Source organism: Telmatherina bonti, assembly GCF_933228915.1.
Source record: "Telmatherina bonti genome assembly, chromosome: 17".
Classification (NCBI taxonomy): Eukaryota; Metazoa; Chordata; class Actinopteri; order Atheriniformes; family Telmatherinidae; genus Telmatherina; species Telmatherina bonti.
Window position 1 is genome coordinate 1,826,458 of NC_136615.1, and position 27,593 is coordinate 1,854,050.

At 47.0% G+C, this 27,593-nt stretch overlaps 1 protein-coding gene across 1 annotated transcript in view; it reads left to right on the forward strand.

Annotated features, from left to right (window-relative positions):
• LOC306768566 (uncharacterized protein) overlaps positions 1 to 21,322 on the forward strand; it is a gene marked incomplete at its 5' end in the record, with an annotated part of 77,544 nt that extends 56,222 nt beyond the window's left edge. Inside the window, 5 exons of the mRNA XM_079256974.1 lie at positions 17,987 to 18,164; positions 18,251 to 18,339; positions 20,332 to 20,403; positions 20,544 to 20,674; positions 20,799 to 21,322. Coding sequence (XP_079113100.1) covers positions 17,987 to 18,164; positions 18,251 to 18,339; positions 20,332 to 20,403; positions 20,544 to 20,674; positions 20,799 to 20,956 — 628 coding nt within the window. The 3' untranslated portion in view covers positions 20,957 to 21,322. The remainder of the gene's footprint in view (positions 1 to 17,986; positions 18,165 to 18,250; positions 18,340 to 20,331; positions 20,404 to 20,543; positions 20,675 to 20,798) is intronic.
• Positions 21,323 to 27,593: the final 6,271 nt, after the last annotated feature.

The window sequence follows — 27,593 nt, forward strand, 5'->3', positions numbered from 1 at the left end:
GCAACAACACGTCTCCAACATACAACAACACGTCTCTTAACACGCAGTAACACGTCTCCAACATACAACACGTCTCTTAACACGCAGTAACACGTCTCCAACGTGCAACAACACGTCTCCAACGTGCAACAACACGTCTCCAACATGCAACATGTCTCCAACATGTAACACGTCTCCAACATGTAACACGTCTCCAACATGTAACACGTCTCCAACATACAGCAACACGTCTCCAACATACAGCAACACGTCTCCAACATACAGCAACACGTCTCCAACATGTAACACGTCTCCAACATGTAACACGTCTCCAACATGTAACAACACGTCTCCAACATACAGCAACACGTCTCCAACATACAGCAACACGTCTCCAACATACAGCAACACATCTCCAATATGTAACAACACATCTCCAATATGTAACAACACATCTCCAACATGTAACAACACATCTCCAACATGTAACAACACATCTCCAACATGTAACAACACATCTCCAACATGTAACAACACATCTCCAACATGTAACAACACATCTCCAACATACAGCAACACGTCTCCAACATACAGCAACACGTCTCCAACATACAGCAACACGTCTCCAACATGCAACAGCACGACTCCAACATGCAGCAGCACGTCTCCAACATGCAGCAGCACGTCTCCAACATGCAGCAGCACGTCTCCAACATGCAGCAGCACGTCTCCAACATGCAGCAGCACGTCTCCAACATGCAGCACGTCTCCAACATGCAGCACGTCTCCAACATGCAACACGTCTCTTAACACGCAGTAACACGTCTCCAACGTGCAACAACACGTCTCCAACGTGCAACAACACGTCTCCAACGTGCAACAACACGTCTCCAACGTGCAACAACACGTCTCCAACGTGCAGCAACACGTCTCCAACATACAGCAACACGTCTCCAACATACAGCAACACGTCTCCAACATACAGCAACACGTCTCCAACATGTAACACGTCTCCAACATGTAACACGTCTCCAACATGTAACACGTCTCCAACGTGCAACCACACGTCTCCAACATGCAGCACGTCTCCAACATGCAACACGTCGATTAACACGCAGTACGTCTCCAACATGCAACACGTCTCTTAACACGCAGTAACACGTCTCCAACGTGCAACAACACGTCTCCAACGTGCAACAACACGTCTCCAACATACAGCAACACGTCTCCAACATACAGCAACACGTCTCCAACATACAGCAACACGTCTCCAACATACAGCAACACGTCTCCAACATACAGCAACACGTCTCCAACATACAGCAACACGTCTCCAACATACAGCAACACGTCTCCAACATGTAACAACACGTCTCTTAACACGCAGTAACACGTCTCCAACGTGCAACAACACGTCTCCAACGTGTAACAACACGTCTCTTAACACGCAGTAACACGTCTCCAACATACAACACGTCTCCAACGTGCAGCAACACGTCTCCAACGTGTAACAACACGTCTCTTAACACGCAGTAACACGTCTCCAACATACAACAACACGTCTCTTAACACGCAGTAACACGTCTCCAACATGCAACACGTCTCCAACATGCAACATGTCTCCAACATGTAACACGTCTCCAACGTGTAACACGTCTCCAACATGTAACACGTCTCCAACATGTAACACGTCTCCAACATGTAACACGTCTCCAACATGTAACAACACGTCTCCAACATGTAACACGTCTCCAACATGTAACACGTCTCCAACATACAGCAATACGTCTCCAACATACAGCAATACGTCTCCAACATACAGCAACACGTCTCCAACATACAGCAACACGTCTCCAACATGCAGCACGTCTCCAACATGCAACAGCACGTCTCCAACATGCAACAGCACGTCTCCAACATGCAGCAGCACGTCTCCAACATGCAGCAGCACGTCTCCAACATGCAGCACGTCTCCAACATGCAACACGTCTCTTAACACGCAGTAACACGTCTCCAACGTGCAACAACACGTCTCCAACGTGCAACAACACGTCTCCAACGTGCAACAACACGTCTCCAACGTGCAACAACACGTCTCCAACATACAGCAACACGTCTCCAACATACAGCAACACGTCTCCAACATACAGCAACACGTCTCCAACATACAGCAACACGTCTCCAACATACAGCAACACGTCTCCAACATACAGCAACACGTCTCCAACATGTAACAACACGTCTCCAACATGTAACAACACGTCTCCAACATGCAACACGTCTCCAACATGCAACACGTCTCCAACATGTAACACGTCTCCAACATGTAACACGTCTCCAACATGCAACACGTCTCTTAACACGCAGTACGTCTCCAACATGCAACACGTCTCTTAACACGCAGTAACACGTCTCCAACGTGCAACAACACGTCTCCCAACGTGCAACAACACGTCTCCAACATACAGCAACACGTCTCCAACATACAGCAACACGTCTCCAACATACAGCAACACGTCTCCAACATACAGCAACACGTCTCCAACATACAGCAACACGTCTCCAACATACAGCAACACGTCTCCAACATACAGCAACACGTCTCCAACATACAGCAACACGTCTCCAACATACAGCAACACGTCTCCAACATACAGCAACACGTCTCCAACATGTAACAACACGTCTCCAACATGTAACACGTCTCCAACATACAACAACACGTCTCTTAACACGCAGTAACACGTCTCCAACATACAACACGTCTCCAACGTGTAACAACACGTCTCTTAACACGCAGTAACACGTCTCCAACATACAACAACACGTCTCTTAACACGCAGTAACACGTCTCCAACGTGCAACAACACGTCTCCAACATGCAACATGTCTCCAACATGTAACACGTCTCCAACATGTAACACGTCTCCAACATGTAACAACACGTCTCCAACATGTAACAACACGTCTCCAACGTGTAACAACACGTCTCCAACGTGCAACAACACGTCTCCAACATGCAACACGTCTCCAACATGTAACACGTCTCCAACGTGCAACAACACGTCTCCAACGTGCAACCACACGTCTCCAACGTTCAACCACACGTCTCCAACGTGCAACAACACGTCTCCAACGTGTAACAACACGTCTCTTAACACGCAGTAACACGTCTCCAACATACAACAACACGTCTCTTAACACGCAGTAACACGTCTCCAACGTGCAACAACACGTCTCCAACATGCAACATGTCTCCAACATGCAACATGTCTCCAACATGTAACACGTCTCCAACATGTAACACGTCTCCAACATGTAACACGTCTCCAACATGTAACAACACGTCTCCAACGTGTAACAACACGTCTCCAACGTGTAACAACACGTCTCCAACGTGCAACAACACGTCTCCAACGTGCAACAACACGTCTCCAACGTGCAACAACACGTCTCCAACGTGCAACACGTCTCCAACATGTAACACGTCTCCAACGTGCAACAACACGTCTCCAACGTGCAACAACACGTCTCCAACGTGCAACAACACGTCTCCAACGTGCAACAACACGTCTCCAACGTGCAACCACACGTCTCCAACGTTCAACCACACGTCTCCAACGTGCAACAACACGTCTCCAACGTGTAACAACACGTCTCTTAACACGCAGTAACACGTCTCCAACATACAACAACACGTCTCTTAACACGCAGTAACACGTCTCCAACATGTAACAACACGTCTCCAACATGTAACAACACATCTCCAACATGTAACAACACATCTCCAACATGTAACAACACATCTCCAACATGTAACAACACATCTCCAACATGTAACAACACATCTCCAACATGTAACAACACATCTCCAACGTGCAACAACACGTCTCCAACGTGCAACAACACGTCTCCAACATGCAACACGTCTCCAACATGCAACACGTCTCCAACATGTAACACGTCTCCAACGTGCAACCACACGTCTCCAACGTGCAATCACACGTCTCCAACGTGCAACCACACGTCTCCAACGTGCAACAACACGTCTCTTAACACGCAGTAACACGTCTCCAACATACAACAACACGTCTCTTAACACGCAGTAACACGTCTCCAACATACAACAACACGTCTCTTAACACGCAGTAACACGTCTCCAACATGTAACAACACATCTCCAACATGTAACAACACATCTCCAACATGTAACAACACATCTCCAACATGTAACAACACATCTCCAACATGTAACAACACATCTCCAACATGTAACACGTCTCCAACATGTAACACGTCTCCAACATGTAACACGTCTCCAACATACAGCAACACGTCTCCAACATACAGCAACACGTCTCCAACATACAGCAACACGTCTCCAACATGTAACACGTCTCCAACATGTAACACGTCTCCAACATGTAACAACACGTCTCCAACATACAGCAACACGTCTCCAACATACAGCAACACATCTCCAATATGTAACAACACATCTCCAATATGTAACAACACATCTCCAATATGTAACAACACATCTCCAACATGTAACAACACATCTCCAACATGTAACAACACATCTCCAACATGTAACAACACATCTCCAACATGTAACACGTCTCCAACATACAGCAACACGTCTCCAACATGCAGCAACACGTCTCCAACATGCAACAGCACGACTCCAACATGCAACAGCACGACTCCAACATGCAGCAGCACGTCTCCAACATGCAGCAGCACGTCTCCAACATGCAGCAGCACGTCTCCAACATGCAGCAGCACGTCTCCAACATGCAGCAGCACGTCTCCAACATGCAGCAGCACGTCTCCAACATGCAGCACGTCTCCAACATGCAACACGTCTCTTAACACGCAGTAACACGTCTCCAACGTGCAACAACACGTCTCCAACGTGCAACAACACGTCTCCAACGTGCAGCAACACGTCTCCAACATACAGCAACACGTCTCCAACATACAGCAACACGTCTCCAACATACAGCAACACGTCTCCAACATGTAACACGTCTCCAACGTGCAACCACACGTCTCCAACATGCAGCACGTCTCCAACATGCAACACGTCTCTTAACACGCAGTACGTCTCCAACATGCAACACGTCTCTTAACACGCAGTAACACGTCTCCAACGTGCAACAACACGTCTCCAATGTGCAACAACACGTCTCCAACATACAACAACACGTCTCTTAACACGCAGTAACACGTCTCCAACGTGCAACAACACGTCTCCAACGTGCAACAACACGTCTCCAACATGCAACATGTCTCCAACATGTAACACGTCTCCAACATGTAACACGTCTCCAACATGTAACACGTCTCCAACATACAGCAACACGTCTCCAACATACAGCAACACGTCTCCAACATACAGCAACACGTCTCCAACATGTAACACGTCTCCAACATGTAACAACACGTCTCCAACATACAGCAACACGTCTCCAACATACAGCAACACGTCTCCAACATACAGCAACACATCTCCAATATGTAACAACACATCTCCAATATGTAACAACACATCTCCAATATGTAACAACACATCTCCAACATGTAACAACACATCTCCAACATGTAACAACACATCTCCAACATGTAACAACACATCTCCAACATGTAACAACACATCTCCAACATGTAACAACACATCTCCAACATGTAACAACACATCTCCAACATGTAACACGTCTCCAACATACAGCAACACGTCTCCAACATACAGCAACACGTCTCCAACATGCAACAGCACGACTCCAACATGCAACAGCACGACTCCAACATGCAGCAGCACGTCTCCAACATGCAGCAGCACGTCTCCAACATGCAGCAGCACGTCTCCAACATGCAGCAGCACGTCTCCAACATGCAGCACGTCTCCAACATGCAGCACGTCTCCAACATGCAGCACGTCTCCAACATGCAACACGTCTCTTAACACGCAGTAACACGTCTCCAACGTGCAACAACACGTCTCCAACGTGCAACAACACGTCTCCAACATACAACAACACGTCTCTTAACACGCAGTAACACGTCTCCAACATACAACAACACGTCTCTTAACACGCAGTAACACGTCTCCAACGTGCAACAACACGTCTCCAACGTGCAACAACACGTCTCCAACATGCAACATGTCTCCAACATGTAACACGTCTCCAACATGTAACACGTCTCCAACATGTAACACGTCTCCAACATACAGCAACACGTCTCCAACATACAGCAACACGTCTCCAACATACAGCAACACGTCTCCAACATGTAACACGTCTCCAACATGTAACACGTCTCCAACATGTAACAACACGTCTCCAACATACAGCAACACGTCTCCAACATACAGCAACACGTCTCCAACATACAGCAACACATCTCCAATATGTAACAACACATCTCCAATATGTAACAACACATCTCCAATATGTAACAACACATCTCCAACATGTAACAACACATCTCCAACATGTAACAACACATCTCCAACATGTAACAACACATCTCCAACATGTAACAACACATCTCCAACATGTAACACGTCTCTTAACACGCAGTAACACGTCTCCAACGTGCAACAACACGTCTCCAACGTGCAACATGTCTCCAACGTGCAACATGTCTCCAACATGCAACATGTCTCCAACATGCAACACGTCTCCAACATGTAACAACACGTCTCCAACATACAGCAACACGTCTCCAACATACAGCAACACGTCTCCAACATACAGCAACACGTCTCCAACATGCAACAGCACGACTCCAACATGCAACAGCACGACTCCAACATGCAACAGCACGACTCCAACATGCAACAGCACGACTCCAACATGCAGCAGCACGTCTCCAACATGCAGCAGCACGTCTCCAACATGCAGCAGCACGTCTCTTAACACGCAGTAACACGTCTCCAACGTGCAACAACACGTCTCCAACATACAGCAACACGTCTCCAACATACAGCAACACGTCTCCAACATACAGCAACACGTCTCCAACATGTAACACGTCTCCAACATGTAACACGTCTCCAACATGTAACACGTCTCCAACGTGCAACCACACGTCTCCAACATGCAACACGTCTCTTAACACGCAGTAACACGTCTCCAACGTGCAACAACGCGTCTCCAACGTGCAACAACACGTCTCCAACATACAGCAACACGTCTCCAACATACAGCAACACGTCTCCAACATACAGCAACACGTCTCCAACATGTAACACGTCTCCAACATGTAACACGTCTCCAACGTGCAACCACACGTCTCCAACGTGCAACCACACGTCTCCAACATGCAGCACGTCTCCAACATGCAACACGTCTCCAACATGTAACACGTCTCCAACATGTAACAACACGTCTCCAACATGTAACACGTCTCCAACATACAACAACACGTCTCTTAACACGCAGTAACACGTCTCCAACGTGCAACAACACGTCTCCAACGTGTAACAACACGTCTCTTAACACGCAGTAACACGTCTCCAACATACAACACGTCTCCAACGTGTAACAACACGTCTCTTAACACGCAGTAACACGTCTCCAACATACAACAACACGTCTCCAACATGCAACATGTCTCCAACATGTAACACGTCTCCAACATGTAACAACACGTCTCCAACATGTAACAACACGTCTCCAACATGTAACAACACGTCTCCAACGTGTAACAACACGTCTCCAACGTGCAACAACACGTCTCCAACGTGCAACAACACGTCTCCAACGTGCAACAACACGTCTCCAACATGCAACACGTCTCCAACATGCAACACGTCTCCAACATGTAACACGTCTCCAACGTGCAACCACACGTCTCCAACGTGCAACCACACGTCTCTTAACACGCAGTAACACGTCTCCAACATACAACACGTCTCCAACGTGCAACAACACGTCTCCAACGTGCAGCAACACGTCTCCAACGTGTAACAACACGTCTCTTAACACGCAGTAACACGTCTCCAACATACAACAACACGTCTCTTAACACGCAGTAACACGTCTCCAACATGTAACAACACGTCTCCAACATGTAACAACACATCTCCAACATGTAACAACACATCTCCAACATGTAACAACACATCTCCAACATGTAACAACACATCTCCAACATGTAACAACACATCTCCAACATGTAACAACACATCTCCAACGTGCAACAACACGTCTCCAACGTGCAACAACACGTCTCCAACATGCAACACGTCTCCAACATGCAACACGTCTCCAACATGTAACACGTCTCCAACGTGCAACCACACGTCTCCAACGTGCAATCACACGTCTCCAACGTGCAACCACACGTCTCCAACGTGCAACAACACGTCTCTTAACACGCAGTAACACGTCTCCAACATACAACAACACGTCTCTTAACACGCAGTAACACGTCTCCAACATACAACAACACGTCTCTTAACACGCAGTAACACGTCTCCAACATGTAACAACACATCTCCAACATGTAACAACACATCTCCAACATGTAACAACACATCTCCAACATGTAACAACACATCTCCAACATGTAACAACACATCTCCAACATGTAACACGTCTCCAACATGTAACACGTCTCCAACATGTAACACGTCTCCAACATACAGCAACACGTCTCCAACATACAGCAACACGTCTCCAACATACAGCAACACGTCTCCAACATGTAACACGTCTCCAACATGTAACACGTCTCCAACATGTAACAACACGTCTCCAACATACAGCAACACGTCTCCAACATACAGCAACACATCTCCAATATGTAACAACACATCTCCAATATGTAACAACACATCTCCAATATGTAACAACACATCTCCAACATGTAACAACACATCTCCAACATGTAACAACACATCTCCAACATGTAACAACACATCTCCAACATGTAACACGTCTCCAACATACAGCAACACGTCTCCAACATGCAGCAACACGTCTCCAACATGCAACAGCACGACTCCAACATGCAACAGCACGACTCCAACATGCAGCAGCACGTCTCCAACATGCAGCAGCACGTCTCCAACATGCAGCAGCACGTCTCCAACATGCAGCAGCACGTCTCCAACATGCAGCAGCACGTCTCCAACATGCAGCAGCACGTCTCCAACATGCAGCAGCACGTCTCCAACATGCAGCAGCACGTCTCCAACATGCAGCAGCACGTCTCCAACATGCAGCACGTCTCCAACATGCAACACGTCTCTTAACACGCAGTAACACGTCTCCAACGTGCAACAACACGTCTCCAACGTGCAACAACACGTCTCCAACGTGCAACAACACGTCTCCAACATACAGCAACACGTCTCCAACATACAGCAACACGTCTCCAACATACAGCAACACGTCTCCAACATGTAACACGTCTCCAACATGTAACACGTCTCCAACGTGCAACCACACGTCTCCAACATGCAGCACGTCTCCAACATGCAACACGTCTCTTAACACGCAGTACGTCTCCAACATGCAACACGTCTCTTAACACGCAGTAACACGTCTCCAACGTGCAACAACACGTCTCCAATGTGCAACAACACGTCTCCAACATACAACAACACGTCTCTTAACACGCAGTAACACGTCTCCAACGTGCAACAACACGTCTCCAACGTGCAACAACACGTCTCCAACATGCAACATGTCTCCAACATGTAACACGTCTCCAACATGTAACACGTCTCCAACATGTAACACGTCTCCAACATACAGCAACACGTCTCCAACATACAGCAACACGTCTCCAACATACAGCAACACGTCTCCAACATGTAACACGTCTCCAACATGTAACAACACGTCTCCAACATACAGCAACACGTCTCCAACATACAGCAACACGTCTCCAACATACAGCAACACATCTCCAATATGTAACAACACATCTCCAATATGTAACAACACATCTCCAATATGTAACAACACATCTCCAACATGTAACAACACATCTCCAACATGTAACAACACATCTCCAACATGTAACAACACATCTCCAACATGTAACAACACATCTCCAACATGTAACAACACATCTCCAACATGTAACACGTCTCCAACATACAGCAACACGTCTCCAACATACAGCAACACGTCTCCAACATGCAACAGCACGACTCCAACATGCAACAGCACGACTCCAACATGCAGCAGCACGTCTCCAACATGCAGCAGCACGTCTCCAACATGCAGCAGCACGTCTCCAACATGCAGCAGCACGTCTCCAACATGCAGCACGTCTCCAACATGCAGCACGTCTCCAACATGCAGCACGTCTCCAACATGCAACACGTCTCTTAACACGCAGTAACACGTCTCCAACGTGCAACAACACGTCTCCAACGTGCAACAACACGTCTCCAACATACAACAACACGTCTCTTAACACGCAGTAACACGTCTCCAACATACAACAACACGTCTCTTAACACGCAGTAACACGTCTCCAACGTGCAACAACACGTCTCCAACGTGCAACAACACGTCTCCAACATGCAACATGTCTCCAACATGTAACACGTCTCCAACATGTAACACGTCTCCAACATGTAACACGTCTCCAACATACAGCAACACGTCTCCAACATACAGCAACACGTCTCCAACATACAGCAACACGTCTCCAACATGTAACACGTCTCCAACATGTAACACGTCTCCAACATGTAACAACACGTCTCCAACATACAGCAACACGTCTCCAACATACAGCAACACGTCTCCAACATACAGCAACACATCTCCAATATGTAACAACACATCTCCAATATGTAACAACACATCTCCAACATGTAACAACACATCTCCAACATGTAACAACACATCTCCAACATGTAACAACACATCTCCAACATGTAACAACACATCTCCAACATGTAACAACACATCTCCAACATGTAACAACACGTCTCCAACATGTAACACGTCTCTTAACACGCAGTAACACGTCTCCAACGTGCAACAACACGTCTCCAACGTGCAACATGTCTCCAACATGCAACATGTCTCCAACATGCAACACGTCTCCAACATGTAACAACACGTCTCCAACATACAGCAACACGTCTCCAACATACAGCAACACGTCTCCAACATACAGCAACACGTCTCCAACATGCAACAGCACGACTCCAACATGCAACAGCACGACTCCAACATGCAACAGCACGACTCCAACATGCAACAGCACGACTCCAACATGCAACAGCACGACTCCAACATGCAGCAGCACGTCTCCAACATGCAGCAGCACGTCTCCAACATGCAGCAGCACGTCTCCAACATGCAGCAGCACGTCTCTTAACACGCAGTAACACGTCTCCAACGTGCAACAACACGTCTCCAACATACAGCAACACGTCTCCAACATACAGCAACACGTCTCCAACATACAGCAACACGTCTCCAACATGTAACACGTCTCCAACATGTAACACGTCTCCAACATGTAACACGTCTCCAACGTGCAACCACACGTCTCCAACATGCAACACGTCTCTTAACACGCAGTAACACGTCTCCAACGTGCAACAACGCGTCTCCAACGTGCAACAACACGTCTCCAACATACAGCAACACGTCTCCAACATACAGCAACACGTCTCCAACATACAGCAACACGTCTCCAACATGTAACACGTCTCCAACATGTAACACGTCTCCAACGTGCAACCACACGTCTCCAACGTGCAACCACACGTCTCCAACATGCAGCACGTCTCCAACATGCAACACGTCTCCAACATGTAACACGTCTCCAACATGTAACAACACGTCTCCAACATGTAACACGTCTCCAACATACAACAACACGTCTCTTAACACGCAGTAACACGTCTCCAACGTGCAACAACACGTCTCCAACGTGTAACAACACGTCTCTTAACACGCAGTAACACGTCTCCAACATACAACACGTCTCCAACGTGTAACAACACGTCTCTTAACACGCAGTAACACGTCTCCAACATACAACAACACGTCTCCAACATGCAACATGTCTCCAACATGTAACACGTCTCCAACATGTAACAACACGTCTCCAACATGTAACAACACGTCTCCAACATGTAACAACACGTCTCCAACGTGTAACAACACGTCTCCAACGTGCAACAACACGTCTCCAACGTGCAACAACACGTCTCCAACGTGCAACAACACGTCTCCAACATGCAACACGTCTCCAACATGCAACACGTCTCCAACATGTAACACGTCTCCAACATGTAACACGTCTCCAACGTGCAACCACACGTCTCCAACGTGCAACCACACGTCTCTTAACACGCAGTAACACGTCTCCAACATACAACACGTCTCCAACGTGCAACAACACGTCTCCAACGTGCAGCAACACGTCTCCAACGTACAGCAACACGTCTCCAACGTACAGCAACACGTCTCCAACATACAGCAACACGTGTCCAACATACAGCAACACGTCTCCAACATACAGCAACACGTCTCCAACATGTAACACGTCTCCAACATGTAACACGTCTCCAACATGTAACAACACGTCTCCAACGTGCAACAACACGTCTCCAACGTGCAACAACACGTCTCTTAACACGCAGTAACACGTCTCCAACGTGCAACAACACGTCTCCAACGTGCAACAACACGTCTCCAACGTGCAACAACACGTCTCCAACATGTAACACGTCTCCAACATGTAACACGTCTCCAACATGTAACACGTCTCCAACATGTAACAACACATCTCCAACATGTAACAACACATCTCCAACATGTAACAACACATCTCCAACATACAACAACACGTCTCTTAACACGCAGTAACACGTCTCCAACGTGCAACAACACGTCTCCAACGTGTAACAACACGTCTCTTAACACGCAGTAACACGTCTCTTAACACGCAGTAACACGTCTCCAACATACAACAACACGTCTCTTAACACGCAGTAACACGTCTCCAACATGTAACACGTCTCCAACGTGCAACCACACGTCTCCAACGTGCAACCACACGTCTCCAACATGCAGCACGTCTCCAACATACAACAACACGTCTCTTAACACGCAGTAACACGTCTCCAACGTGCAACAACACGTCTCCAACATGCAACATGTCTCCAACATGTAACACGTCTCCAACATGCAACACGTCTCCAACATGCAACACGTCTCCAACATGCAACACGTCTCCAACGTGCAACACGTCTCCAACGTGCAACACGTCTCCAACGTGCAACACGTCTCCAACGTGCAACACGTCTCCAACGTGCAACCACACGTCTCCAACGTGCAACAACACGTCTCTTAACACGCAGTAACACGTCTCCAACATACAACAACACGTCTCTTAACACGCAGTAACACGTCTCCAACGTGCAACAACACGTCTCCAACGTGCAACAACACGTCTCTTAACGCGCAGTAACACGTCTCCAACGTGCAACCACACGTCTCCAACGTGCAACAACACGTCTCCAACGTGCAACAACACGTCTCCAACATGCAACACGTCTCCAACATGCAACACGTCTCCAACATGCAACACGTCTCCAACATGTAACACGTCTCCAACATGTAACAACACATCTCCAACATGTAACAACACATCTCCAACATGTAACAACACATCTCCAACGTGCAACCACACGTCTCCAACGTGCAACAACACGTCTCCAACGTGCAACAACACGTCTCCAACATGCAACACGTCTCCAACATGCAACACGTCTCCAACATGCAACACGTCTCCAACATGTAACACATCTCCAACATGTAACAACACATCTCCAACATGTAACAACACATCTCCAACGTGCAACAACACATCTCCAACATGTAACAACACGTCTCCAACATGTAACAACACGTCTCCAACATGTAACAACACGTCTCCAACATGTAACAACACGTCTCCAACGTGTAACAACACGTCTCCAACGTGTAACAACACGTCTCCAACATGTAACACGTCTCCAACATGCAACACGTCTCCAACATGTAACACGTCTCCAACATGTAACACGTCTCCAACATGTAACACGTCTCCAACATGTAACACGTCTCCAACGTGCAACCACACGTCTCCAACGTGCAACCACACGTCTCCAACGTGCAACAACACGTCTCTTAACACGCAGTAACACGTCTCTTAACACGCAGTAACACGTCTCCAACGTGCAACAACACGTCTCCAACGTGCAACAACACGTCTCCAACATGTAACACGTCTCCAACATGTAACACGTCTCCAACATGTAACACGTCTCCAACATGTAACACGTCTCCAACATGTAACACGTCTCCAACATGTAACACGTCTCCAACATGTAACACGTCTCCAACATACAACAACACGTCTCCAACATACAACAACACGTCTCTTAACACGCAGTAACACGTCTCCAACATACAACAACACGTCTCTTAACACGCAGTAACACGTCTCCAACGTGTAACAACACGTCTCTTAACACGCAGTAACACGTCTCCAACGTGCAACAACACGTCTCCAACGTGCAACAACACGTCTCCAACATGCAACATGTCTCCAACATGTAACACGTCTCCAACGTGCAACCACACGTCTCCAGCCTGCAACCACACGTCTCCAACCTGCAACCACACGTCTCCAACCTGCAACCACACGTCTCCAACCTGCAACCACACGTCTCCAACGTGCAACAACACGTCTCCAACGTGCAACCACACGTCTCCAACGTGCAACCACACGTCTCCAACGTGCAACCACACGTCTCCAACCTGCAACCACACGTCTCCAACGTGCAACCACACGTCTCCAACCTGCAACCACACGTCTCCAACCTGCAACCACACGTCTCCAACGTGCAACCACACGTCTCCAACGTGTAGCAACACGTCTCTTAACACGCAGTAACACGTCTCCAACATACAACAACACGTCTCCAACGTGTAGCAACACGTCTCTTAACACGCAGTAACACGTCTCCAACATACAACAACACGTCTCTTAACACGCAGTAACACGTCTCCAACGTGCAACAACACGTCTCCAACGTGCAACAACACGTCTCCAACGTGCAACAACACGTCTCCAACATGTAACACGTCTCCAACATGTAACACGTCTCCAACATGTAACAACACGTCTCCAACGTGCAACACGTCTCCAACGTGCAACACGTCTCCAACGTGCAACACGTCTCCAACGTGCAACACGTCTCCAACATGTAACACGTCTCCAACATGTAACAACACGTCTCCAACGTGCAACCACACGTCTCCAGCCTGCAACCACACGTCTCCAGCCTGCAACCACACGTCTCCAACCTGCAACCACACGTCTCCAGCCTGCAACCACACGTCTCCAGCCTGCAACCACACGTCTCCAACCTGCAACCACACGTCTCCAACCTGCAACCACACGTCTCCAACGTGCAACCACACGTCTCCAACGTGCAACCACACGTCTCCAGCCTGCAACCACACGTCTCCAACCTGCAACCACACGTCTCCAACCTGCAACCACACGTCTCCAACGTGCAACCACACGTCTCCAACGTGCAACCACACGTCTCCAGCCTGCAACCACACGTCTCCAGCCTGCAACCACACGTCTCCAGCCTGCAACCACACGTCTCCAGCCTGCAACCACACGTCTCCAGCCTGCAACCACACGTCTCCAGCCTGCAACCACACGTCTCCAACCTGCAACCACACGTCTCCAACCTGCAACCACACGTCTCCAACGTGCAACCACACGTCTCCAACGTGCAACCACACGTCTCCAGCCTGCAACCACACGTCTCCAGCCTGCAACCACACGTCTCCAGCCTGCAACCACACGTCTCCAGCCTGCAACCACACGTCTCCAGCCTGCAACCACACGTCTCCAACCTGCAACCACACGTCTCCAACCTGCAACCACACGTCTCCAACCTGCAACCACACGTCTCCAGCCTGCAACCACACGTCTCCAACCTGCAACCACACGTCTCCAACCTGCAACCACACGTCTCCAACGTGCAACCACACGTCTCCAACGTGCAACCACACGTCTCCAGCCTGCAACCACACGTCTCCAGCCTGCAACCACACGTCTCCAGCCTGCAACCACACGTCTCCAGCCTGCAACCACACGTCTCCAGCCTGCAACCACACGTCTCCAGCCTGCAACCACACGTCTCCAACCTGCAACCACACGTCTCCAACGTGCAACCACACGTCTCCAGCCTGCAACCACACGTCTCCAGCCTGCAACCACACGTCTCCAACCTGCAACCACACGTCTCCAACGTGCAACCACACGTCTCCAGCCTGCAACCACACGTCTCCAACCTGCAACCACACGTCTCCAACGTGCAACCACACGTCTCCAACGTGCAACCACACGTCTCCAACGTGTAGCAACACGTCTCTTAACACGCAGTAACACGTCTCCAACATACAACAACACGTCTCCAACATACAACAACACGTCTCCAACGTGTAGCAACACGTCTCTTAACACGCAGCAACACGTCTCTTAACACGCAGTAACACGTCTCCAACATACAACAACACGTCTCTTAACACGCAGTAACACGTCTCCAACGTGCAACAACACGTCTCCAACGTGCAACAACACGTCTCCAACATGTAACACGTCTCCAACATGTAACACGTCTCCAACATGTAACAACACGTCTCCAACGTGCAACACGTCTCCAACGTGCAACACGTCTCCAACGTGCAACACGTCTCCAACGTGTAACACGTCTCCAACATGTAACACGTCTCCAACATGTAACAACACGTCTCCAACGTGCAACAACACGTCTCCAACGTGCAACCACACGTCTCCAACCTGCAACCACACGTCTCCAGCCTGCAACCACACGTCTCCAGCCTGCAACCACACGTCTCCAACCTGCAACCACACGTCTCCAACCTGCAACCACACGTCTCCAACGTGCAACAACACGTCTCCAACGTGCAACCACACGTCTCCAACGTGCAACAACACGTCTCCAACCTGCAACCACACGTCTCCAGCCTGCAACCACACGTCTCCAGCCTGCAACCACACGTCTCCAACCTGCAACCACACGTCTCCAACGTGCAACAACACGTCTCCAACGTGCAACAACACGTCTCCAACGTGCAACCACACGTCTCCAACCTGCAACCACACGTCTCCAACGTGCAACCACACGTCTCCAACGTGCAACCACACGTCTCCAACCTGCAACCACACGTCTCCAACCTGCAACCACACGTCTCCAACGTGCAACCACACGTCTCCAACGTGCAACCACACGTCTCCAACCTGCAACCACACGTCTCCAACCTGCAACCACACGTCTCCAACCTGCAACCACACGTCTCCAACAGACAGCATGCGTGTAGATTTATCAAGACGTTTCTGCTGGAAGCTGCACTATTAGCACTACCTGCACTAAGCAGAACCTTCATCTGAAATGTGAAACACTGGAACTGGAAGTGCTTGTGAATGTTCAAGAATGACACAAATTTTGTATCCTGAAGCATTTAATAAAAATATCCAGTGAATCCTGTTGTTTCCTGCATAGCTGGTGTGCACGGATTATTTAACCAAAGCCAGTGGTACCAGAAGCTGTCCATCAAGTCTTTAGAGGAGGACGGCTTACTGAATGATCTGCAGTACAGCACACGCTACTGGAAACATCATTAACCTCAACATTAGTTTAAAAACTGACCTTACACTTTCAGAGCTTTAAAGCTAAACTGTGCATTTAAAAGATTCCATATCTCTTCCTGAAACTAAATAAATTAACGCTGTTAAAAGGAGTTGGAGGGAATACATTAGTAATGCATTAACGTTGACAGCCCTAGTAACATGTCTCTAATATGTAACACATCTCTAACACTCACGGTAATGAATAACACGTGTCAAATGTGAGATTTACGTTTGAAAATCAATCATTATTTGTTTTTTCTTTCATTTTTTTAATGATCATGTTTTCCAGTTCTTACTTTTCTACCCGGCGACAGCAGAAACAACGAGCCAATCACACGGCTCGGAGCTTGTACCCGCCCCGCAGACAAGCCCTTCCCCTTACTGCGTGTTCAGCCAATGGGCTGTCTGCGCCGATCCATGTTTGCCAATCAGCAGCAAGCTCTGGGTTCATCAGCTCTAATGGAGAGGTTTGGTGTCCCATCAGAGACTTTGTCAGCTCTTCAGGTGTCTGTGCTCTGTCCCGCAGTAACGCTGCGTTTCCTGTTCATCCCAGATCGCCAAGCGGGTGTCACAGATCAGAATACGCCGAGCGTCGCCCCGGGACACGCCACTCACCCCCATGGGGCTGCCGAAGGTGAAAAGGTGAATGATGCCAGAGAAACGGGGTAAAGTCCGACTTTCTTTAAGAAATACAGACTGGTGACCTGAGTCCAATGACCAGAACCAGAACATCTGTGTCTCTGTTGGTGGTTCGTTTACTCTGTTTGCATTTTGACTTCAGCCCTAACCCTGGGACACTGGTTCTGAACCAGAACCCAACTCAGAAACCGTTCTGTCATGGTGAAACCAGCTCTGCTGCTCCAGAAAAAAACCCAGTTCCATCAGGGACTGGGGGAGGAGTCCAACGGTAGTCATCAAGCTTCCAAAACTTCCTCGTTCCTTGGATTAGTTTACTCAGACCAGGATTTAGCCATGATCTTGAACCAGAACCAGAGTAAGATGGAAATTCTAAGAAGTCCTAAAGATGTTGAAACCCGAAACTACTTGAGATCTGAGACCTGGTCCTCCTCCATAAAACGCTGCGTAGCATCAATACTAGAAGTGTATGTACGTCGAAAAGAATGGGGGGCCATCAACACCACATCAGAAGAGGCCTGAATTGTTTCTACAACAAGTTTTCATTAAAATACCAAGAAGCAGCATCACGTTCTGTTGCTTACTCTGCTTTGTGGCAGGATGGAGTCGTGCAATCATCCTGCCACCAAGTTGGTCTGACCTGACTAACATGTACATGATGGAGTCAAAGGAAATATCTGAGGGGAATTGCCTGTTTCCCCAGAACCAGCGTAGTTCTGGGTCAACGTCTTCATGAAGGACCGCACATCCTCCCTCAGCTTCAAAATAAAAGAGAGAGATAAAGAGAAAGAAGCTCAGTGTATCAGGAAATGTCCCTCAGCAGTCTAAACCTATAGCAGCATAACTAAGGGATGCTAACCATCCCTAGCTATAGGACTTATCAAAAAGATAAGTCTTCAGCCTAGTCTTAAAGGTGGAGAGGGTGTCTGCTTCCCTAACACTAACTGGGAGCTTATTCCATAAGAGAGGGGCCTGATAACCAAAGGCTCTGCCTCCTGCTCGGCTCTTTGAGACTCTAGGAACCACAAGTAAGCCTGCAGTCTGCGAACAAAGTACTCTGCTTGGTATATAAGGAACAATGAGGTCTTTGATATATAGTGGTGCCTGGTTGTGGAGGGCTTTATATGTAAGGAGAAGGATTTTAAATTCTATTCTAGATTCAACAGGCAGCCAATGAAGAGAGGCTAAAACTGGAGAAATATGATCTCTCCTGCTGGTTCTGGTCAGGACTCTGGCTGCAGAATTCTGGATCAGCTGAAGGCTTTTCAGGGCATATTTAGGACAGCCCAGTAATAGAGAGTTACAGTAATCTAGTCTCGAAGTAACAAAAGCGTGAACCAGTTTTTCTGCATCACTCTGAGACAGAATGTCCCTAATTTTGGCTTTATTACGTAAATGAAAGAAGGCTGTTTTAGTAACCTGCTTAATATGTGGACCAAAGGACAGGTCAGGGTCAAATATTACTCCAAGGTTTCTCACTGTAGCACTGGAAGCTAAAGTAATGCCATCCAGGTTCATTACAAAACTGGAAAATTTGGCTCTGAGTTTTTCAGATCCAACAAGAATTACTTCAGTCTTATCTGAGTTTAAGAGGAGAACATTTCTAGACATCCAAGTCTTTATGTCTATGAGACAATTTTGTGGCCTATTGGGCTGATTTGTTTCATCTGGTTTAAAGGACAAGTATATCTGAGTATCATCTGCATAACAATGAAAGTTTATTCCATGCTGTCTAATAATTTTGCCAAAAGGGAGCATATATAGCGTGAAGAGTATTGGTCCAAGTACAGAACCATGAGGAACTCCATGACTTACTGTAGTTTGGGAGGAGGACTTGTCATTTACATGAACGAACTGAAGTCTATCAGATAAATATGATTTAAACCAGCTTAACGCTGTACCTGTGTTTCGTGCACACGCCAGTTTCAAGCATGTGCGCATGCAGCCCTTATAAATCAGACTCCAGTTCACGTCTGATGATGGTGTTTCCATCTTCAGGTTGAAGAAGAAGGAGTTCAGTCTGGAGGAGATCTACACCAACAAGAACTACAAAACCCCCACCACCAGCAGGTACACCACCACCACCATTACCAGTTAAACCAGTTAAACCCCCCCACCCCATAAGGGACCATGACCTCTGGGGCATTAAGATTACTTGAACATGAGCTTTACAACTCTATCTCCCAGCATGCTTTGCTTTGGTCCTGCAGGAGTTTGGAAACCATTTTCGAGGAACCACGAGAGAAGGATGGTGCGCTGCTCCTGATTGGCCACCAGAGGAGACGCAGACTCCTCCTCTTTCCTGACTTTACACAGCCCAGGAAGAAGAAGAAAGCCCAAGGTATGCTGGGTAGCACGGTTAGCCGGGATCGCTACAATCATCCTTTGATGTTAAATCTGGAATAAAGCAGTTATTCCAACCTGGAGGAAGAACTCCACATCCTCACCAGTTGTTCTGTCTTCAGGAACCGGACTTCCCGTTACTATGGCACCCAGGAAACGGGCAGCAGCTCGACGACATCTCCACGGCAATGGTTTGGATGATGACGGTGACCTGGATGTGATGCTGGTTGAGCGACTAAGTGCGCTTGAAGATTTCCTGATGCAACAGGGCCTTGAATGAGCTGTGACATCCCTTCCTGTCAGATGACGACGGCCAAATGAACAGAGCTGCTGCTGAAGCAGTGTTACCACGGAAACACCATCAAGCCAGCAAGGTGGCAGATTGACTTTTATAACAGCCGGATGATGAAATGTGAATATTTAATGAGCGATGTCATCTGATAACAAGCCACAACGCCTACAGGATTCCCCACCCCTAGCAACCATGTAACTGTGTGTTTTTATCCAAGATGACCCTCCCCTGTAGTACTCTGTAGTAAAGTGTGAGTATGTGGTGAGTATGTGGAGTTTTGAAACTATAATATATTTTTGATGAAAGCGTTTCTATTTTTGGAACAAATAAAGTTTGTTTCTGATCACAAAGTCACATGATTGATTTCCTACTTTCTGTATGGTGTTGCCCTGATTAGCCGCAGTTCAACACTCCTTGTGTCTCTAAGGCCTGGCATATACAGCGAGGCCAATAAATATGTGAACAGCCTGTGATTTTCCAAGTTCTCCCACTTAGACATCATGGAGGGTCTGAAATCTTCATCTTAGTTGCACGACCAAAAATCTGGAAATCACATTGGATGATTTTTTAAATAATTTATTTTTATGTTACCACAGCAAATAAGAATTTGAACACCTATCAGCTATCAGAGTTCTGACCCTCAGAGACCTGTTAGTCCACCTTTAAAAACCTCCTCTCCACTTATTATCCAAAATCAGAAGCACCTGTTTGAGGTGGTTAGCTACATAAAGACACCTGTCCTCCCCATATAATCAGTACGACTCCAACTACTAACATGGCCAAGACCAAAGAGTGGTCCAAAGACACCAGAGACAACATCGCAGATCTCCACAGAGCTGGAATGGGCTACGGGGCAACTGCCAAGCAGCTTGGTGAAAAAAGATCCACTGCTTCCACTTCCACTCGACGACACCTACCCCAGCCCTCCGACTCTAATTTCCTTGAGGACAATCTGCCTAGCCCGGACCAGATTGGATCTCAAACTCATTCCAGTATTCAGAGTTTAATTGCAGCCCCCGGACAACTCAAATCATCAAAACACTCACCAGAGCACATCTCGATCAGCTGAAATCCTGTCAACCAGACCCGGCGGTTAGCTAGCTGCAAACGTTTACAGGACGCTCAAAGCTGTGGATGCCGGAGCAGCGTTCCCCAACGATGCGTTCCCCAACGAGGCTCATACTGACAGCCATCCCGCTGCTGGAACCCTGCCACAGTTCACCGATCCGGAGACCTGGTTGCATCTCAGAGCTAAACCAAAGATCCCGGTCAGCTCCACACCGAGCCAACAGGAGCCCCGGTTCCATGTCGCTCCACGGCGACAAAGAGGAAGGCGTCGCAGCGCACCTCCACCAAACGACACCCCCTGTTACAACAGGTTTGATGTCCTCAGTCTTGCAGATTTCCCCCCTTTAAGCGACAATTCTCAATCCATCTCACCGGCACCACGGTGCTTCCCCGCCCCCCCCGGTGCCCGAGTGCCTCAATAAGGCTTGCAGGCCCGAGCCGTCCTTTAACCCGGCTCTGAAACGAACCTCCACCCACCGTGCTGCTGGACCCGCTACATCACCACCACCACCTCAGGTAAAGCCTCCGTCACACTCCTCTCCAACGACTCTGATAATTGGAGACTCAGTTGTGAGAAATGTAAGATTTCGCTCCATAGTTAGAATCGTGGCGATAGATACTCCAGGGGTCGTAGTCAGATACATTCCAGGTTCCAGAGCAGGCCACATTAAATCTTACTTAAAACTGCTGGCTGAGGATAAACGTAAATACAAGAAGATTATTATTCATGTTGGGGTAAATGACACCCGGTTACACCAATCAGAGATCACCAAAGTAAACGTTGCCTCAGTGTGTGACTTTGCTAAAACCATGTCAGACTCCGTAGTTTTCTCCGGACCCCTGCCAGACCTGACCAGCGACGACATGTTTAGCTGTTTGTCATCCTTTTACCGCTGGCTGTCCAGGTGGTGCCCAGAACAAAATGTGGGCGTTATAGATAACTGGAAAAGCTTCTGGGGAAAACCTGGTCTTATTAGGAGAGACGGGATTCATCCCACAGTGGATGGAGCAGCTCTCGTTTCTAGGAACATGGATCATTTTATTAGTCAGTTAAACCCATGACTGTTCAGGACTGAGACTAGGAAGCAGAGTTGTAGTCTCACATGTCTTTCTGTAATCTCACCCCTGTCGCCCCCCCTCCCCAAAACCCATAATGATGGTATCTGCCCCCCCACAACCCATAATGATGGTATCTGCCCCCCCCCCACAATAAAGAATAAAACAGATGGAGTAAACCATGAAAACCTCATTAATATCAAAACAATAAATCTAATAAGACAAAATAATAAATCCATTAAATGCGGTTTAATGAATATTAGATCTCTTGTGTTGAAGTCTCTGTTAATCAATGACCTGATTACTGATCATCATATTGATCTGTTCTGTCTTATGGAAACCTGCTGCAGCAGGAGGATCATGTTAGTATTAATGAATCGACTCCACACAGATGTTCCCAGAACTACAGGTCGAGGAGGAGGTGTGGCAGCTATCTTTAAATCAGAACTATTGATTAGTCCTAAACATAAAATAATTCCAATAGCTTTGAACACCTGACTCTTAGTCTATCCCACCCAAGATGGAAATGAGAGAAGCCACTTCTCCTAGTAGTAGTCTACCGTCCACCTGGATCTTCCTCACAGTTCCTAACTGACTTCTCAGACCTCTTATCAGACTTAGTGCTGAATACTGATAAAGTTATTGTTCTGGGGGATTTTAACATTCATCTTGATGATGAACATGACAGTTTAACCATTGCCTTTAACTCTATATTAAGTTCAATTGGATTTTCCCAAAATGTCCACAGACCGACTCATTCTCATCGTCACACTCTGGATCTTCTTCTGACATGTGGCATCAAAAGTGATCAACTAACAGTTTTTCCTCATAACCCTGTTCTGTCTGATCATTTAATAACTTTTGAGTTTACTTTACTTGACTACACAAGGGCTGGGAAGAAAATTCATTCTAGTCGATGTTTGTCAGATAGTGTTGTTAACAAATTTAAGAAGTCTATTTCAGCAGTATTTCCTCCAACACCATGTGTTAACCTGACAGGAAACACCCATCCGAGCTTTACTCCAACACAGGTCCATGAATGTGTGGCTAGAATGACAGCTTTAATGCGTATAACACTAGATAATGTTGCTCCTCTAAAGAAGAAGAGAACCAGTCAGAAGAAGCGGCCCGGTGGTTTAATTCCCAGCTTCAAGCTTTAAAACAGACATCAAGACGTTTGGAAAGAAAATGGCGTTCATCTGGCTTAGAAGAGTGTCGCATAGTCTGGAAAGAAAGTTTAATAGTGTATAAAAAAGCCTTGCATGTGGCTAGAACAGCTTATTATTCATCATTGATAGAGGAGAAGAAGAACAACCCCAGGTTTCTCTTCAGCACTGGAACCAGACTGACTAAGAGCCATAGTGCCGTTGAGCCATCTATTCCTTTCAACCTCAGCTGTGACGACTTTATGAGTTTCTTTATAAATAAAATAGTTTCTATCAGGAAGGAAATCAGTAATAACCTGAACACTACTAATGCTATTTCATCTGCAGCAGCCTTAGAGACGTCTTTAGAAGCTGATTGTCATTTGGACCGTTTCTTGCCTGTACAGCTCTCTGAGTTAACCAACATAATAGCTTCATCGAAACCTTCAACCTGTGTTTTAGACCCCATCCCAACCAGATTATTCAAGGAAATATGTTTCCTAATCAATACGTCTGTACTGGACCTGATCAATACATCTCTATTAATAGGATATGTACCTCAATATTTTAAGACAGCTGTAATTAAACCGTTGCTTAAAAAACCAACTCTGGATCCAGGAGTTTTAGCTAATTATAGACCAATATCTAATCTCCCCTTCTGGTCTAAAGTTCTCAGTTTCAACCCAACTATGTTCCTATCTGAGCAGAAACAATGTGAAGAGTTCCAGTCAGGATTTAGAGCTCATCATAGCACAGAGACAGCACTGGTGAAAGTCAGTAATGATCTTCTCATGGCCTCAGATAAAGGACTTCTGTCTGGACTCATTCTTTTAGATCTCAGTGCTGCATTCGACACTATTGATCACAATATTCTGCTACAGAGGCTGGAACATGTTATTGGGATTAAAGGGACCGCATTAGACTGGTTCCAGTCATATTTATCTGATAGATTTCAGTTTGTAAATGTAAATGATGAGTCTTCCTCACACACCAGGGTAAGTCATGGAGTTCCTCAGGGTTCTGTACTTGGACCAATAATTTTCACATTATACATGCTTCCCTTAGGAAATATCATCAGGCAGCATGGTATAAATTTTCATTGCTATGCGGATGACACTCAGATCTACCTTTCCATGAAGCCAGATGAAACCAATCAGTTTCTTAGATTACAAAGATGTCTTAACAGACATCAAGACCTGGATGACTCTGAATTTTCTCCTTTTAAACTCAGACAAGACAGAGGTCGTTATCTTCGGGCTGAAAAACTTAGAACAAAATGATCCAGTTATGTAATTAATCTGGATGGCATTAATCTGGCCTCCAGTACCACTGTGAGGAACCTTGGAGTCATTATTGACCAGGACTTGTCTTTTAGCTCACATGTAAAACAGGTTTCTAGAACCGCCTTCTTCCACCTGCGTAATATTGCAAAAATTAGGAGCATCTTGTCTCAGAAAGATGCAGAAAAATGAGTCCATGCCTTTATTACTTCCAGGCTGGATTACTGCAAGTCCTTATTAATGGTTTGTCCCAAATATGCCCTGAAAAGTCTCCATCTGATCCAAAATGCTGCAGCGAGGGTTCTGATGAGGACTAGCAGGAGAGATCATATTTCACCAGTTTTAGCCTCTCTACACTGGCTCCCTGTTAAATCCAGGAGAAAGTTTAAAATTCTTCTCCTCACATATAAAGCTCTCCATGACCAAGCTCCATTGTACATAAAAGATCTTATAGTTCCATATATTCCAAATAGAGCACTTGGCTCTCAGACTGCAGGTTTACTGCTGGTTCCCAGAGTCTCAAAGAGTACTATGGGAGGAAGGGCCTTTAGCTATCAGGCTCCTCTCTTATGGAACCAGCTCCCACCGTGGGTTCAGGAGGCAGACTCCCTCCACACCTTTAAGATGGAGCTGAAAACCTTCCTTTTCCATGATTCTTATAGTTAGGATATGAGCATCTCCTGAGTTGGAGTCTGCATGTACGGGACCCAACTGTCCAGGTTCTGCTCATTGCTCTTATAGTTATGGGTAGTCTAGCCATCCATTACTTATGTAGCAATGGGGATGTTACCTGATGCACTGAGAAGTACCTCGCTCTATTTCTCTAATATATTAATGTATAAATATATGCCAATATTGCCGTCTCGAACTTATTTCTCCTTTTTTCCACAGGTCTTCCTGAATAAGTGCAGTTGTACATGTTGATCTGTCTTTCCTGTCCTCTCCACCCCAACCAGTCGAGGCAGATGGCTGCCCTCCCTGAGCCGGGTTCTGCCGGAGGTTTTCTTCCTGTTAAAGGGGAGTTTTTTCCTTCCCACTGTCGCCTCGTGCAGCTCAGGATGGAGGATTGGATCCAAGTCATGACTCGATGCAGTCAGTTGGTTTCTATTATAGGATATGTATGAACTGGCTGGAAATGATGTGTCTGTAAAGTGCCCTGTAACAACATTGTTGTGAAGTGGCGCTGTACAAATAAAGCTGAACTGAATCGAATTGTTGGAGCAATTATTAAAAAATGGAAGAAGCTAAACATGACTGTCAATCTCCCTCTGAACGGAGCTCCATGCTAGATCTCAGCTCGTGGGGTCTCAATGAATCTCAGAAAGGTGAGGAATCAGCCCAGAACTACACGGGAGGAACTGGTCAATGACCTGAAAAGAGCTGGGACCACCATTTCCATGGTTACTGCTGGTAATACACTAAGATGTCATGGTTTAACATCATGCATGGCACGGAAGGTTCCCCTGCTTAAACCAGTACATGTCCAGGCCCGTCTTCAGTTTGCCAGTTACCATCTGGATGATCCAGAGGAGTCCTGGTGGTCATGTGGTCAGATGAGATGAAAATAGAACTCTCTGGTCTTAATTCCACTCACCGTGTTTGGAGGAAAAAGACTGATGAGGAACACCATCCCTACTGTGAAGCATGGGGGTGGTAGCATCATGCTTTGGGGGTGTTTTTCTGCACATGGGACAGGGCGACTGCAAAGTATGAAGGAGGGAACAACCTCCTTCCCTCAGTCAGAGCATTGAAGATGGGTCGGGTCTTCCACCATGACATTGACCCGAAGCACCAAGGGTCACCAGGGAACAGCTCCGTAAGAAGCATGTCAAGGTTCTGGCGTGGCCTAGCCGGTCTCCAGACATAAACCAACTAGAACCTGCCTGGATGGAGCTCAAACTGTGTTTCTCAGCGACGGAACAGAAACCTGACTGATCTAGAGAAGACTTGAGGAGTGGTCCAGAATCCCTCCTGCGGCGTGTAAACCTGCCGAGAAACTACATACAACATTTGACCTCTGTAATCACAAAGGTTACTGTACTATCATTGTACGAAATGTTAATATTGATTTTATCA